Source organism: Asparagus officinalis, chromosome 3 (assembly GCF_001876935.1).
Source record: "Asparagus officinalis chromosome 3, Aspof.V1, whole genome shotgun sequence".
In the NCBI taxonomy this organism is placed as follows: domain Eukaryota; kingdom Viridiplantae; phylum Streptophyta; class Magnoliopsida; order Asparagales; family Asparagaceae; genus Asparagus; species Asparagus officinalis.
The window spans coordinates 5,424,071-5,440,141 of record NC_033796.1 but is presented as its reverse complement, the minus strand read 5'-3'; the positions used below and the strand labels follow the sequence as shown (position 1 = coordinate 5,440,141).

At 38.2% G+C, this 16,071-nt stretch overlaps 2 protein-coding genes and 1 long non-coding RNA gene across 3 annotated transcripts in view; 2 read left to right on the top strand and 1 right to left on the bottom strand.

Annotated features, from left to right (window-relative positions):
- Positions 7,639-8,776, top strand: LOC109834537. The gene is made up of 2 exons (XM_020402577.1): positions 7,639-8,155; positions 8,214-8,776. The coding sequence occupies exons 1-2, from the start codon at positions 7,639-7,641 to the stop codon at positions 8,774-8,776; spliced, it is 1,080 nt and encodes a 359-aa protein (XP_020258166.1).
- LOC109834535 (basic 7S globulin-like) overlaps positions 11,103-16,071 on the top strand; it is a 6,017-nt gene continuing 1,048 nt past the window's right edge. Inside the window, exons 1-2 of the mRNA XM_020402576.1 lie at positions 11,103-12,425; positions 12,644-12,688. Coding sequence (XP_020258165.1) covers positions 11,103-12,425; positions 12,644-12,688 — 1,368 coding nt within the window. The remainder of the gene's footprint in view (positions 12,426-12,643; positions 12,689-16,071) is intronic.
- LOC109832749 lies at positions 13,912-14,757 on the bottom strand. The gene is made up of 3 exons (XR_002244954.1): positions 14,523-14,757; positions 14,179-14,327; positions 13,912-14,052 (listed from the first exon to the last, which is right to left on the bottom strand). It is a non-coding gene; the product is annotated as an uncharacterized LOC109832749 (long non-coding RNA).

Sequence of the window (16,071 nt, the reverse complement as noted above, 5' to 3'; positions counted from 1 at the left end):
TCACATGGGTTCTTTGCCTGCCTTGAGCATCCAACAAAAAAATAATGTACTAAGCATTGTAGTTAGTTAATAATGAGATCCTATCATTATAAACAAACTAAATAAAGATTAATAATTCTTAAGAATGTACTATGTTACCATATCTTCCCTTGCAAACTTGTTAGTTATTTATTCCTAGCCCGAAGATATTTTCAAAATTAATCATCTATTTCATAAAATATTTAAAAATATTTAAATAAAATTTATGGAAAATGTAACAAACCATGTTTATAGATTTTAATTCAAAATGAATCCGACTTATTTTATAGTAAGAAAATAAATGAAAAATAAAAATTTTGATATTTAACCACGTGCATTGCACGTGCACAAGAACTAGTATATATATATATATATATATCAGTCCCGTTCGATTGTTTTGGAAGGGCTTTAGCTGGTCGTCTTTGACCATTTATGTGAAAAACATGCTGCCTTGCTCAAAACTTGGTACGGCTCACACGGAATACTAAGTTTCATATAGTATATCTTGACTAGATATATAGTCTCATCAGTCGAAAAAATAATTTGGGGAGGAGGAAAGCAAGTGGGAAGAATTTGGCGGGGGGACGTGATCTCTCAGTCGGAGAAGTAGGGCTAAAAATAAAAATAGGGCTCAATTGGGTGTGTTCTTACTCCTAAAGTTAATTTGGTTAGGGCAATTAAGATTAGGTTAAAGAATCCATCTTTAAATTCAGTTGCTCTAATCGGATTAATACTAGGAGGAAGAAGAACACCCCCGATTGAACCCTAATTTTTTAGCCCTAATCCAAGCTTATTTTAATGGTCACGACTACTATTGATGTTGGCGGTCACATTGGACACACGTGAGCCACGTGCCTCTATTTCATCAGATTTAGCTCCGGCCAAAAGATGGAGGCGTTTAGCACAATGGTCCATGAAATATACCATATCGTCGTCGAAGTAAAAAAATATATATATCAATCTGTCACATCACATATGTTCAACAAACTAAACTAATATGGTAATTTATCAATTCACAATATATCATAATCATCAATTAAATAGTCAATGAATATTATTAAAATTAGTGATCTCTCCGTTCTTTTTTTTTTTGGTAGTGGAAGGGACCCAAATTCGTTAATAACTAACTGTACTTATATTCTGGGAAAATATAACTTATTCTCTGAACACATCATCCAGTGAATAACAACTGATAACAGGTGCACGCGAGTGTAATCCAAGCCCACGCGCTCTCATAAGTATACACTCACTCACCCAGTAGTAGATTACGATTACGAATGATCAACGGATCTTAATTTACCTCGATTGAAGAAAAAAGATAGCAAACATATTCATTGAAAATGGTAAAAGGTAGCGTGCACATGCGCTTGTTGTAGTGCAAGTGGATAACTTCTCGTTAAATATTCAAGTTCTTCACCGCCTTTGTGATGTATAATTGTATAAGAGAGGCACTAGAGGCACACTCTCCACCACACCTCCAATCATACCTCCCCTCCTGCTACAGTGCACCGGGGCCCACTTGAGATTTAAATTTTAAATCTCAAATGGGCCCCGGTGCACTGTAGCAGGAGGGGAGGTGTGGTTGGAAATGTGGTGGAGAGTGTGACTCTATCATTTCTTATTGTATAAAGGATGATTGTGCAGTAAATGATAACCAATAAGCTCATACTTTTTCACCCATATATCTAACTAATATTTCTTACAGCTATTAGACACAATCATTATTACACGACAAGTTTTCTTATCTGCTAATTGTTGTGTACAAATTACACTAAAAAAATCAGCATGATAAATCCCAGATACAAATTATATGGGGCCAAACAAGATAAAACGCGACTATTTCTAATTCTTCTTCTTTTTTTTTTTTTTTGGCAGTTGATCGTGGCCCTAGGCCCGGGAAAAAAAACAAACAAGAGAAAAATACAACAGAAACGAGTAGTTGGTTCTCCTTCGGATCAAATTGCAAATCCCATTTGGTGGCTCATCGAAATTCAAATACTGATCTCCAATGACATCCGCAAGCCAAATTTCGCAATCCAATCAGCGCATTTGTTACCCTCCTTAAAAATATGATCGAACTTAACTATCCAATTTTGGCTCACCTATAAACTAATTTGTGAAGCTATACTTTGAATCCACACTCACGCCGAACTCGCTGGACTGAAGACAATCAATTAATCGCCATTTTTGAATCATTCTCCACTTGCACTTTGCATGACCTTTATCCCAACACAACTTCAACCCAATGTAGATCACCCAGAGTTCAGCTTTCATAATTAAACAAATACCAACGAGACTCACAAAGCCTAATTTCATAATTTAGTCCCACACCGGGGAAAGTGTGAAAAGTCGTGTGGCTTAAATAGGTAAGCCCAAGACTCAAGTGTAACATCGGCTAGTCGATTTTGACAATGAATTGAGCCAAACAATGTGTTACACTCGGTAGGTCTCATGGCTTGTACTGCGCCAACGGGCCCGCGAGCCCAATGTGTGACAATGACAATGTGATCGAGAATGCTAGAGGACGATCCTGATAATGAAGGAAACTGTTGGATTTAATCTAATAAATCTATTTGTGGGCACATATGATTAATCAATGTGTATTGCTATCTTTCAGGATAACCCACTAAAGTGATCAATTAAGTTGGGTTAATTTGGTATTTAAATAAGTCATGGGGTTATATGTGCAGATACCAGGTTGTAATTGTAATTTATTGAGGGGCTAAATTACAAAAGTACAACATCTATAAATAAGGGGTTATGGTCCCTAACCTAGGGTTACATTCTCTAATTCTCTTCACCCCCATCTAGAGAGAAATTCGGCTAGAGAGAACCCTAAGGTTAGAAGATCCAAAACCCAAAATCAAGATCAAGCAATGGATTCAGGTATAAGCTTCCGCTCTTTTAGATCCTTGTTAATCTCTTTGAATTAATCATGGCTATATGGTTTTAGATCTCAAGTTTTATGATGTAGATCTAACAGAAACTTCAATCTCTCTCTCTCTCTCTCTCTAGGGACTCTCTCTCTCTCTCTCTCTCTCTCTCTCTCTCTCTCTCTCTCTCTCTCTCTCTGAAGTTAGGTCAATCTCATTTATCTCAAACATGATAGAAGAGAGGCGTCCCCAAGATCTTTCATTTCAAAATTCTTTGATAGAAATCTCTTGGTTTCGTGCAACATGCCTATATCATTAGTGGCAAGCAAGATGCCATCCACATACAGAACCAGAAAAATATACTTACTCCCACTGAACTTGTGATATACACAGTCATCAACAATGTTCATCTCAAAACCGAACGAGATAACTATTTGTTGAAACTTATGATACCATTGACGAGGAGCTTGCTTGAGTCCATAGATGGATTTCCTTAATTTGCAAACCATATTCTTTGGGTCTCCTGACACAAAGTTTTCTGGTTGCACCATATAAATCATCTCATCAATGTCTCCATTGAGAAATGCAGTCTTAACATCCATCTGATGTAACTCAAGATCATAATGAGCAACAAGTGCCATGATTATTCTGAAAGAGTCTTTCGATGAAACCGGAGAGAAAGTCTCTGTATAATCAATGCCTTCCTTTTGAGTATAGCCTTTAGCCACAAGACGTGCCTTATACCTCTCCACATTACCATTTGCATCCCGCTTGGTTTTAAAAATCCATTTACAACCAATTGGTTTTGCACCTTCTGGCAATGGGACAAGTTCCCAAACCTTATTGTCTTGCATAGACTTATACTCTTCATTCATGGCATCAATCCACTGTTGAGAGTTAGAACTTTTCATGGCCTGAGAGAAGTTGATTGGATCATCTTCTAACATTCCACTACTTTCCTCATGTTCTTGGAGAAATACAATATAATCATCCGGAATAGCATTTCTCCTTTCTCTCGTGGATCTCCTTAATGGCACTGGTTCTTGAGGTTGTTGAGTTTGTTCTTCTGGAACAGGGAGTTGTTCAACATTATCATCTTGAGGTTCCGGATTTACTTCTTGAGCAACAACAGGTATAGGAACCTGAATATTGTCAAAAGTAACTGTATGGATTGGATCTGAAGCCAATTCCTCCTCAAAACTAATGTCTCTAACCTTATTTCTCCCCCCAAACTCAACATCCTCAAAGAATGTTGCTGTTCCCGTCTCAAAAATATTCCTTATAGTGGGATCATAAAACTTATAGCCCCTAGAGCGATCAGGGTACCCAATAAAGTAGCTGCTAACTGTTTTGGAGTCCAATTTCTTTTCATTTGGCCTATAAGGCCTTGCCTCAGCTGGACATCCCCAAATATGTAAATGCTTTAAACTGGGCTTTCGACCAGTCCAAAGCTCATAAGGTGTTTTAGCAACTGCTTTACTTGGTACTCTATTCAGAATGTAAGCTGCTGTCTTAAGTGCTTCTCCCCAGAGTGACTCTGGTAAAGAAGAATGAGCAATCATACTTCTTACCATATCCTTAAGAGTCCTGTTTCGTCTTTCAGCTACACCATTCATGCTAGGTGAACCCGGCATAGTGTACTGTGGGACGATACCGCATTCCTCTAGGTATCTAGCAAATGGTCCTGGACGTTGTTCACCTGAACCATCATATCTACCGTAGTACTCACCACCACGATCAGCTCTCTCTCTCTCTCTCTCTCTCTCTCTCTCTCTCTCTCTCTCTCTCTCTCTCTGAAGTTAGGTCAATCTCATTTATCTCAAACATGATAGAAGAGAGGGTACAGAAATTGCAACGAATGGATGAGATTAGATCTCAGAAGTTGCTAAATAAATTCAGGCTAATCGATGAGCAACTTGCTCATTGATGGGCAATATACTCATTGATGGGCAATGTGCTCATCGATGGCTAAGATGCTTCTATAATTTTTGGATCGATGGGAGGTGCTTCAAATCAATGACAATTTCCTTTGCTCATCGATAGGCAATACACTCATCAATGGGTGTATAGTTTCTGTTGTTGATGATAGGTTAATAAGTCGATGACTGAGCAGCAGGTTCATCAATGAGAAACATCGCTCATCAATGACTGTTTTCTCATCGATGGGCATAATGCTCATTGATATGTTCTGCTTGCAGAGTCATCGTTTTGAGCTGATTTTAACTTAGTTTGAACTTGTTATCATTTATATATGGTGCGTACCTACACAAGTCATCTCAAACACAAGTTTGTTAGTATTTAAATAAAAAAATTATACAGACAAGGTGCTAATATCCTAATGGCAATTTCAATGATTCGAGGGATTAATTTCACCATATAAAAGACTTAATGGACTAATATTCAGAAAATAGCTTGAAAATTTTTAAAAGTAAAAAAAAAAACAACAGGAATTTAGCGTCTCGAAATATTCGAGATCGTGCGTTAGGCGATGCCTCTTAGAGCAACTCCAATGGGGAGGCTGCAAAATGCAGCCTCCCCAAAGCATATTCTTAGGCATATGTTTTTTTAGAGGGGGGGCACTCCAACCACCCCCTCTATATGAAACTCTATTTGCATTTTTAATTGATTTCTTTTATAATACTTTAAATAGATTTGAAAATATAAAAAATATTATATATTACATTCAGCGGCATTACATAGAAAAATAAAGTACATGAAAATAAAGTACATGAAAAAAACTAAAAATCGGGCGCGACATTACAAAGAAAAATAAAATACATGAAAATAAAGTACATGAAAAAAACTAAAAATCGGGCAGGCCATTTCCTCCATATCCACCGCTTCTGTAGTCAGGTATTCCGTATTGACTTCCTGCATAACTATATTCAGGATTAGGAATATCAGATGAAGAACCTTCGGTTGTGTTTCTATTTAAAATCTCTTATTTTTTAATTCGAAAATACTCGCGTTCCGAAGGATCAGTAATAGTATCAAGATTAATCAACATAATCTTACTTTCCTGGCGTTCCCTTTGAATATCTAATTTTTTTCTTTTCGTTTTCGGCCATTAACATCATAATCTGGTGCATTGGTATTCTATCATTTTCTCGTTCTCCGTGACTTTTTTTTTAAAATATCGACAATTTCTTGATTGCTTTTATTGAGAGTTTCCAAGTCGAGGTTAGATTCAGTTGTCTGTCGCCTCCTCATCTTCTCTTTCTTCCTTCCTGTCGGTCGACTTGTTATCATATCTTCGTCATCATGAGTATATTCCTCATTATCATCATTTAAGTCGACGACAGGAGAACTTGAATCTGATCCCTGAGATGAGCGGGACTTTGAAGTTTTGGAAGTTGCAGGCGATCTGACACTTATATTTGCCCATTTCTCTGCATCTTTTAAAATTGACCAAACATGATCAAATAGAAACCCCTTTCTCTCTTCTGGATCTTCTGCAAATATTATCCTAGCACGTTTAATCTACCACAAGAGAGGAAGAAACATTTATTAATAACATGATAGTAGATGATAATCAAGATTTATGTTATTCAAAATACTTACAATGTCAAGCTCAGAAGCACCGCTTGGATTTAAGCGCTCGACTTGTCGAATACATCCTCGAAATTTACTGATGACCTTCATAATTAATTGCATTCGGCATGAAAGAGACTTCGGAGTCCTTTGAGCATTACAAATATTGGAAATCCTTTCATGAAATAAAACAGAAATTCGTTCCCACAGCTTGTCCTTATTTTGATTAGAACCCATGACTGGATCTTGAGAAATTTCGAGCCACGTGGCGCATAAAACTTGGTCTTCTTCTTGTAAAAAAGATTTTCCCCGACTAGATGCCATAATCTAAGGAGGAATGTAAAGAGTTATGAATATAGAATAAGAAGAGTTGTGGTGGAGATATGACAATTGTGCAAGTATTATATAGGGATCAGATGTGGGGAGTCTCCAACACCAGGAGAATCCAATGTGGGGAGTCTCCAACACAAAAGGAATCTAATGCGGGGGTGAGAAGCCAATGCTGAAAAGAATCCAATGTGGGGAGTCTCCAACACAAAAGGAATCCAATGCGGGGGTGAGAAGCCAATGCTGAAAAGAATCCAATGTGGGGAGTCTCCAACACGAAAGGAATCCAATGTGGGGGTGAGAAGCCAATGCTGAAAAGAATCCAATGTGGGGAGTCTCCAACACGAACGGAATCCAATGTGGTGGGGTGAGAAGCCAATGCTGAAAAGAATCCAATGTGGGCAGTCTCCAACACGAAAGGAATCAAATGTGGGTTGTCTCCAACACCAGGAATCCAATGTATGGAGTCTCCAACAAGAAAGAAATCCAATGCGGGGAGTCTCCAACACTAGGAGAATCCAATGTGGGGAGTTTCCAACACAAAAGGAATTCAATGTGGGGGTGAGAAGCCAATGCTGAAAAGAATCCAATGTGGGGAGTCTCCAACACGAACGGAATCCAATGTGGGGGTGAGAAGCCAATGCTGAAAAGAATGCAATGTGGGGAGTCTCCAACACGAAAGGAAAGGAATCCAATGGGGGGGTGAGAAGCCAATGTTGAAAAGAATCCAATGTGGGGAGTCTCCACACGAAAGGAATCCAATGTGGGGGGTGAGAAGCCAATGCTGAAAAGAATCCAATGCGGGGAGTCATATTATATAATGACATTACATCCATCCCTAAATAACTCACAACTTATATGATTATTTCTATAAATAACTTCTTCATCAATGAACTATGGAGCCGGACCGTCACATCTACCTTCTTCTTCTTCTTCTTCTTCTTCTTCTTCTGACGACGAAATATGGTCTCAGTACATTAAAGATTGGGAGGAAGATATGACACAATGGGAGAAGGAAGATGAACTCTTAGCTCGCGTACATGCCTCTAATAGTAAAATAATGACTTATCTCTCTCAAGAGGCAGAGCGGCCAAAGCGTATTGGCTCAGTTCCTGGTCATTTGGTGATCAATCGCGGGAGGGAAGAAGGTAATTCTCAACTTTACCATGACTATTTTTCTGATAACCCTACATATGGTGCAAACCTCTTCCGTAGAAGGTTCCGGATGCACAGGAGTTTATTCCTTCGTATAGTTGAGGCAGTACGTGAGCATGACAACTTCTTCGTACAGAAGATGGATGGTGTCAGCAAACTTGAGCTATCAACTTTACAAAAAGTTACATCGGCATTTCGCATGTTGGCGTATGGAACATCAGCAGATAGTACTGACAAATATGTTAGGATCGGTGAGTCAACTGCAATTGTATGTTTAAAGAATATGGCATGCATACTTTGGCTTACCAGGATCCAATAACGATATTAATGTATTGCAGTCGTCTAATTTGTTCGACAATCTATCACAAGGTATTGCTCCTCCTGCTCATTACACAATTCAAGGAAAAAATTATGATGTCGGTTATTATTTGGCCGATGGCATATATCCGAAATGGCCAACACTTGTTCAAACCATTTCTAATTCCGATGATAAAAAGAAACAATATTTTGCAATGATGCAAGAAGCATGTCGAAAAGATGTTGAGCGGGCATTCGGTGTTCTCCAATCACGATTTGCTATCATCAAGGGGCCAGCCCGTTTTTGGGATAAACGAACTCTGCATGATATCATGACTGCTTGTATTATAATGCACAATATGATTGTCGAAGATGAACGCGATGAGCAAGAAGATGTTGTCATTTCAACTCTACAATCAATTCTGAATGCTGAAAATATGGAGATAACGGAAACTGAACGATTCCAACGGTTTCTTGCTCGACATAAGAGGTTGAAAAACAAAGAAGCTTATTTTGCACTTCGAAATGCATTGATTGAACATTTGTGGGAAAGACATGGAAATGAAGCGATGTAACTTTTTTTACTAATGAAATAATGACTTTTTTATTTTTAATTACTTGGTTCTTGAAATTTTATATTTCAATTAATATTATTTAATATTAGTCTCATTTTGAAGGTATCGACAAAACATTTTCAACTGTAAAACTTTTATTTAAAAATAATTAGTAGAAATAAACTTATCTTGATTTTAAGTTGAATATCTAAAAATAATTAGTTAGTTAGAAGGGTATTATTGTTATTTTTTAGGGGGAATAGTGGTTTGGAGGGGGGCAGCATATTTGGAGCAAAAACTCCAAATATGCAGCCGAGTGGGTGTTTTTGCAGCCGGACTCCAAAAATTGGAGTCCGGTTGGAGCTCAACCGGGCTGCATTTTAGAGAAATACAGCCCGGTTGAAGCTGCTCTTAACCACGCTCAGGGATGTGATACTACTGTCTAAAGGATCTTAGCGAAGTTCTCTTGTTAACCCATAATAAAATAAATAAAATCTGTCCATCCCTTTCCTAGATTACCGGTCGGACTCATAAAAGGAGACAACGTACATGTGCCCATAAAAGTCAAAGTCCATACCCAATATAGCTTCTCTTGTTAAACTCAAAATAAAGTAAACAAAAGGGAAATTTGCTTCTAGCCCCCAAAACAATAACAAGTGTACCCGCCAGACTCTTTCAACGCTCCTAAAACCCCCAAAAGCAATTCTGAAATTCCTTTAGCCCCCTTATGTGTACTTTCAAATATGAGAAGACCAAAATACGTAACCGATTTACTCTCACTCAAGTCGGTCATCGGAGAAGGAGGCAGAAGTATTGTAGGCATTAATGGTGATTAGAAAGTGGTTTTGGAGGGGAAAAACTCTATTTCCCTCCAAATTCTAACCATCATCCCCACCCATCCAAAGTAAATCCTCTTTGTTTACCCCAATTACTCTCTCCCGGGTATTTAGTTCTCCTCCATAAACCCTCTATGATTTTTCAACTACTTTTCTTTAAAATGACGGATGGATCCCTCATTTGCATGATTACAAACACAAAAGGGTGAGAGTATTTTCGTAGTTATCAATGAGTTTACAGAAATCATAAGCTTGAAATTTCAAGTGTCTCAAAGGCTTAAACTATAATTGCAATCTCTTTCACTGAAATTCATATTCGAAAGGAAAAAGAAATTCAGTTTTACAATTGATAATGACGACGACTTGAGGTTGATGTTCGAGTATTGTCGTCGTAATGGATTTACAGATATAAACTTATATGCTACCTCTGCTGGGGAATCCTCAACTTTTCAGAACACTCAAACTTCTCCAGAAAATGTGTAAGCATTTCAATTTCAATTTCCTTATGAGTTCGTTGTTAGATTATGAGTTGGTTTTTAACATTATGCATTGGTTACATAGAGTTAGTTGTTAAGGTTACGAGTTAATTATCAACCTTTATGAGATGATTATGAATTGATTGCTAAGTTTATAAGTTGGTTGTTAATGTTATTAATTAGTAGTTAATGTTATTAGTTGGTTGCTAACCTCAGTAGATATTTATGAGTTTTTATTAGCCTTATGAGTTGGTTGTTAAACTTATGGTTGGTTGTTACGTATTAAAAAATTTTTTCTCACTTTTACAGGACTATCCCGACAGAAAATTCGCGATGCGCAGCTACTACGCTCATCAAACCATGTAATGATGAGTGTTTTACTATAACAATCCCACTAGTGACTCGATCGTGATGATAGAAGGCATGGTTAACAACCAAACCAATATCCTAGCTGAGTGGCACACAGCCATTCGTGAAATTGGACAGAAATTTGATAGCGTTATTAAAATTAGATTACCACTTCAATACTACTCAATTGTGAAAAGATTCGTGTATGATTTTTACCATAATGAACAAAGACGTATAAGAGTCCATTGCTGATTCGGGGACATGTTGAATTGCTCTTAGATGTTGTTTGCTTCCTCACTCCGAAATTCCTCAATTATGTCTATAAAGAATTTCTGCTCTACCCACACTTGCGGTCCATCAATCTGTATATCCCTTTCCTAGATTACCGGTCGGACTCATAATAGGAGACAACGTACATGTGCCCATAAAAGTCAAAGTCCATACCCACTATAGTCAAAGTTATAAGCTCTCTCTCTAAAATAATAACTCATCTTGTCCAGAGATAGCAACTAGCCTTCGTTACTCAAAAAAGCAACTAGCCTTCCTTAACGGATAATTATAACTAACCTACACCATCTAAGCTATTCTTCTTTAATCCTTAATCAAAACTTGCAACTAGCCTTTCACCAAACATCTTCTATACATAGAGCTGATCATCATGCTCATTACGCAAATTTCAATAGCACCATGACTTCTTCATCCCTTTGCCTCTTCTTCTCCTCATTTCTCCTCTCAATCCTCTCCCTCTCTTTAGCAAAACCCCATGCTCTCCTACTCCCCGTCCAAAAAGACCAAGCTACCCTCCAATATGTAACCCGTATAAATACCCGTATCCCTCTTGTCCCTCTCAAATTAGTAGTAGACCTCGGCGGCCGATACCTCTGGGTCGACTGCGACTCAGACTACGTATCCTCCTCCTACCGTCCTGTAAACTGCCACACTCCAGAATGCAACTTGCAACAGCCTGTCGAGGGCTGCACTGACTGCAATATGGTTCATCGCCCCGGCTGCAACAAAAATGCCTGCAATGGCATGCCAGAGTCCCCAACGTTCGGCACCTTCGGCGAGCTCGCCCAAGATGTCTTCGCCTTTCAATCAACCGACGGCTACAATCCCGGTCCTGTTGTCAATACTTCAAACTTCATTTTCTCCTGTGCACCACGTCACCTACTCAAAGGCCTTGCCCAAGGCGCCAGTGGCATGGCCGGCTTGGCACGGAACCGAATCGCATTGCCGATTCAGCTGGCGGTCGAATTCAGGCTGCGACCAAAGTTCGCGATTTGCCTCTCGCCCTCGACGTCATCTGATGGCGTCATTTTCTTTGGTGAGATTCCTTATAGCTTTATCCCCAGTGTGCAAGGCTCCCTGTTTATGGTCACCACTCCACTTATTACCAACAACTATAGCACCGCAAAATCCTATACGCTTGGAGAGAGATCAGTCGACCACTTCATCAGAGTGACCTCCATCAAAGTCAATGGGAGAGTTGTGCCGGTGAACAAGGAGCTGCTGAAGATCGACAGGCTAGGCATTGGTGGGACAAAGATTAGTACTACGGCTCCCTATACTTTATTGGAGACATCAATTTATAAAGCAGTGACTGTTGCATTTGACACCGCAATGAACAAGAGCAATATTGAGAGGGTGGCCTCAGTTGCTCCTTTTAAGCTGTGTTATAGTGCTGCGGGCATCCGTAGCACAAACACTGGACCTGCGGTGCCTACAATTGATTTTGTGCTGCATAGTGATAATATTCGATGGAGGATTTGGGGAGCAAATTCGATGGTTGAGGCAAAGGAAGGAGTATTGTGCCTCGGATTTGTAAATGGAGGAGTAAAAATGAGGACACCATTTGATGGAGGAGTGAAATCGAGGACATCCATTGTCATCGGAGGGCATCAAATTGAGGACACCCTGGTTCAGTTTGATCTCAAACAAAGGATGTTGGGATTTAATAGTCTGCGTGTTTGGGGGTCAACCTGTGCAAATTTTAACTTTACAGCCAACCCATGAAGGGCTGATCAAAATTCACAGATTGTTGTGTGAAATATTTCAGTTAAAATTGTAAGTTAATTTAAAAAATCTAATGCACTTAATAAAGTAATATGGGCATGGGGTGTTGGGATCAACAGAAATCTTCTCATAGGGTGTCGATCTCATGCGATCAACAAAGATGTATTTTTGTGCACTCACAAAGGAAACCTGTTTGTCTTTATATCTTTATCCAGATGAAAAAGAGTAAAAAATTATTGGAAGAATCTTGGATGGAGCAGGTGAGAAATTCAATCACATTGGCTTTATCTCCACATCACATGAAAACCCATAAGAATCTACAAGCATGAATTATCATATACTCTTTTGAGGTGATGGTATGTATAATTATAGCTCATTTGCAAGGAAAAGGATAACGTAAAAATTGTTTCACTATAAGGCTGAGTAATGCAAGCTTCATTTAATTTCTAGAGATATATTTTATTTAACAGTCTCATAGAAACCACAAGCTCCAACAATCCTGAGAATAAGCAGGTGAAAAGAAGAACAATCAAATTGTAAACAAGCATGACAAGGAATTAACTTTCCTGTGTTCATGATATTGTTTGGATCCAGGACAGTCCTTATTCTTTCTTAGTTCTCGATGCCTCGATGATGAACTCTTCTTCAAGATAGTAAAAGTGAGAAGAAAAACAATATTGAGAGGTTGGAGTTGAACTTATTATGATGCACCAACAAAAAGAAAAAAGAAGAAACAAAAGTGCCGTGCATGAGGTTTTACATGAATTAATATGCTTTAAAAATTTTCCTGCGTGCTGTCCAAAGGAGTGATGTCATGGACACATGTTTTGTGGAGCAATTGATCTACATCAGTTCTGGAATCAATTATCACTAAAGTGATTTTGCATCACAAAAACGAAAATATAAACTATCAGGTGCTAAGTCGTCTTCATCAAGCCTAAGTTGTCTTCATGAAGGTCTTACCACGGCCACTTGGAATGTGCAATGTATGTGAATTAATGCGCACATAATGATACACACTTCTCATTTCATCCAGGCTCCCATGGTTACCAAATGCACCGTGCCTTATTTTGTGTACCTATTCTTTCATTTACAGTAGTAGCGAAGACATTTAGTTGGGTGCAAATATCTCAAATTGGTATATCCATACTGTTAACATCAACCGATTAGGGAATAGGTTTGAGTGAACATTTGGTGTAATATATTACCCTCGCTTTGTGTAGCATTTGACTTGTTTTCCAATGCAAGGACATCCCAGGGGATTAGGGGATACCTGGCAAGACACCCTTAGCCAAATTCAATTATCGAAAAATATTATTGTTCATCCAACTAAACGACTACAATTTTAAAAGATGTATTATAAATCTTATGCATGTTAGAAGATAGGGCACATGAATGGCCTATAGTCATTTTCGTTATTGTGATTATTTTATTCATTCGCTATGCACATAATCCTATCAAATGTCAATACTTTAATGCTTGGGAAAATATGGCTAATACAGTGTGTGCCCCACTAACATAACTACTACTCTGATCAATCAGAGAAAATTATATAAACATATATAGACAGGAAGTCATTACCTTAATTTTTCAGTATCAAAGCTATGTTCTCCAGTACATGTTCCTGCAAAGGGAAAGACTACCTAAGTTACATATATAATAAGTGGAAATACAACTATAATGATGGATTTCAAGCTGCGGGAAAACATGGATTGAAATTTTGAATTTTGGAACATCAAATAAAACATACACTTGTTTCTTGGTGCACCTGGTTCTATTTACAAAGGCACATCACTACATCCTTTATAGCTTCCCAAACAGTGAGTACCGTCCACAGATAGTACAGTATGAAACATAAAATGATTTAATCTCTCTGCTTCTCGTTTTGGTCTTTCCGATCTGCATCAAATAATTATAATAGGAAATTTCCATCAACGGCATTAGCAATAACAATTCCGGGACAAAACAAGTAAACAATATGGTATCTGATAAGCTGCCATCTTGGAAACTCGTTAAGAATACAACTATTTCCTAGTAAAGATAATTTTGAAGTGTAAATACACAGTCTTTTTGATAAGGCTTAAAAGGATATACCAAATGATGAGGATGCATCAAGCTCTTCTTTGGATCTTGCTAAGCAGTCTGCAAGTCTTGGATAAAGGAATGCACAAACCCTGCAATTAAAGGAAATTCATGGACAGGACCTAGACAGAAATCAGAGTGATTGAGAAGTTTCATCGGTGTGCAACTAATCATGCTATTGCTCTATATGATGTACCTCTTGACAAATGACATATGTAGCAGCAAGAACAGGGAGAGATTAGGAGAAACCTAGTACAAGTAAACAGACAGGCTTTAAACACGTAGTGAACATGGATCATATCGTACTGTCGTTTATGGCAGAATTGGGGGTTTCACATATTTGAAATGGCTACGAGTCAAGAGAGTTATAAAAGAATATGATTCATTCCTACGGTTTTCAGCAAATAAACCTTTCTTCCTTCTTTTTTTAAAGACAAAAAGTGCATCCTATCTTGCCTGTTTTCATATTTAACAGCATGACCTTGCACTCTATTACTCTTTCTTTTTTTAACTGTCCTACAGAATACTTTTTGCAATAAAGATTAAAAATTGGTAAAACTACAAAATAATTCTAAATGCAAATCCAATAATAATCGTAAAATTGTGCCCTCAGCCCACCGTCTTCATTAATCCGAGTCTTCTCGCTCCGTGGAGTAAAATAATGGAGCAAGAAGAAGATCCTTCACTGGGGAATAGTCAATTAATTTGTACGTCTTCTCGAGCGACTGCTCGCGGAATCTCTATAAAAACCAGCAAAGTAAACCATATACTTCATTTAAAGACGTACACCATGTGCTCCTAAAATTATCAAGCATTCAAAACCAATGAAAATAAAATAGTTGCATGCAGGACCATCGTTAGTCAAATGGATAAATTTTCAAAAACAATCACGTTTATAATAATAATCGTAAAAAAAAGACTCATTTCCAACTTATTTTCAGAAACCGACCTGGTTTCAGCATCTGCGCTGTAACTAGGTCGGTTTCTAAAAAAAATTCGAAACTTCACGGGAGTTCGACTCCCGTGAAGTTTTATAGCTCAAAAAAAATTGAACTATGAAACTTCACAGGAGTTGAACTCTCGTGAAGTTTAGTAAGCTACTAAAGTTTACGGGAGTTCAACTCCCGTGAAGTTTCAAATTTTTTTTTCCAGAAATCGACATGGTTTCAACGCTAAAGCTAAAACTAGATCGGTTTCGACTGAAACCATGTTGTTTTCTAAAAATAAGCTAGAAATAGATTTTTTGGGGATTAAAAATCCAAAGGGGACTGTTTTAAAAATTTGTCCTTAGTCAAATACCAACGGGTCTCTAAAATAATCAACCTCTTGCGTAACCAGGGCACTATAAAAGAGCGCTCCCCTTCATTCTCACAGCACAAATTCCAGTTCACAGCCATGGCTTCATCATCATTAATCTCTCTTTGTCTCCTAATCTTCACCTGTCTCCTCCCGGTTCTCCGCGTCTCTTCGGCCAAACCCCACGCTCTCATCCTCCCCGTCAAAAAAGACCGATACACTAACCAATACGTAACCCGTATAAATGCCCGTACCCCCCTCGTCC

What these genes read in the sequence shown, in the direction of transcription:
- LOC109834537 (XM_020402577.1), top strand. Translation starts at nt 7,639, where the DNA reads ATGAACTATGGAGCCGGACCGTCACATCTACCTTCTTCTTCTTCTTCT. An exon ending in TGACAAATATGTTAGGATCG is followed by an intron (nt 8,156 to 8,213) that starts GTGAGTCAACTG and finishes TTGGCTTACCAG; the next exon opens with GATCCAATAACGATATTAAT.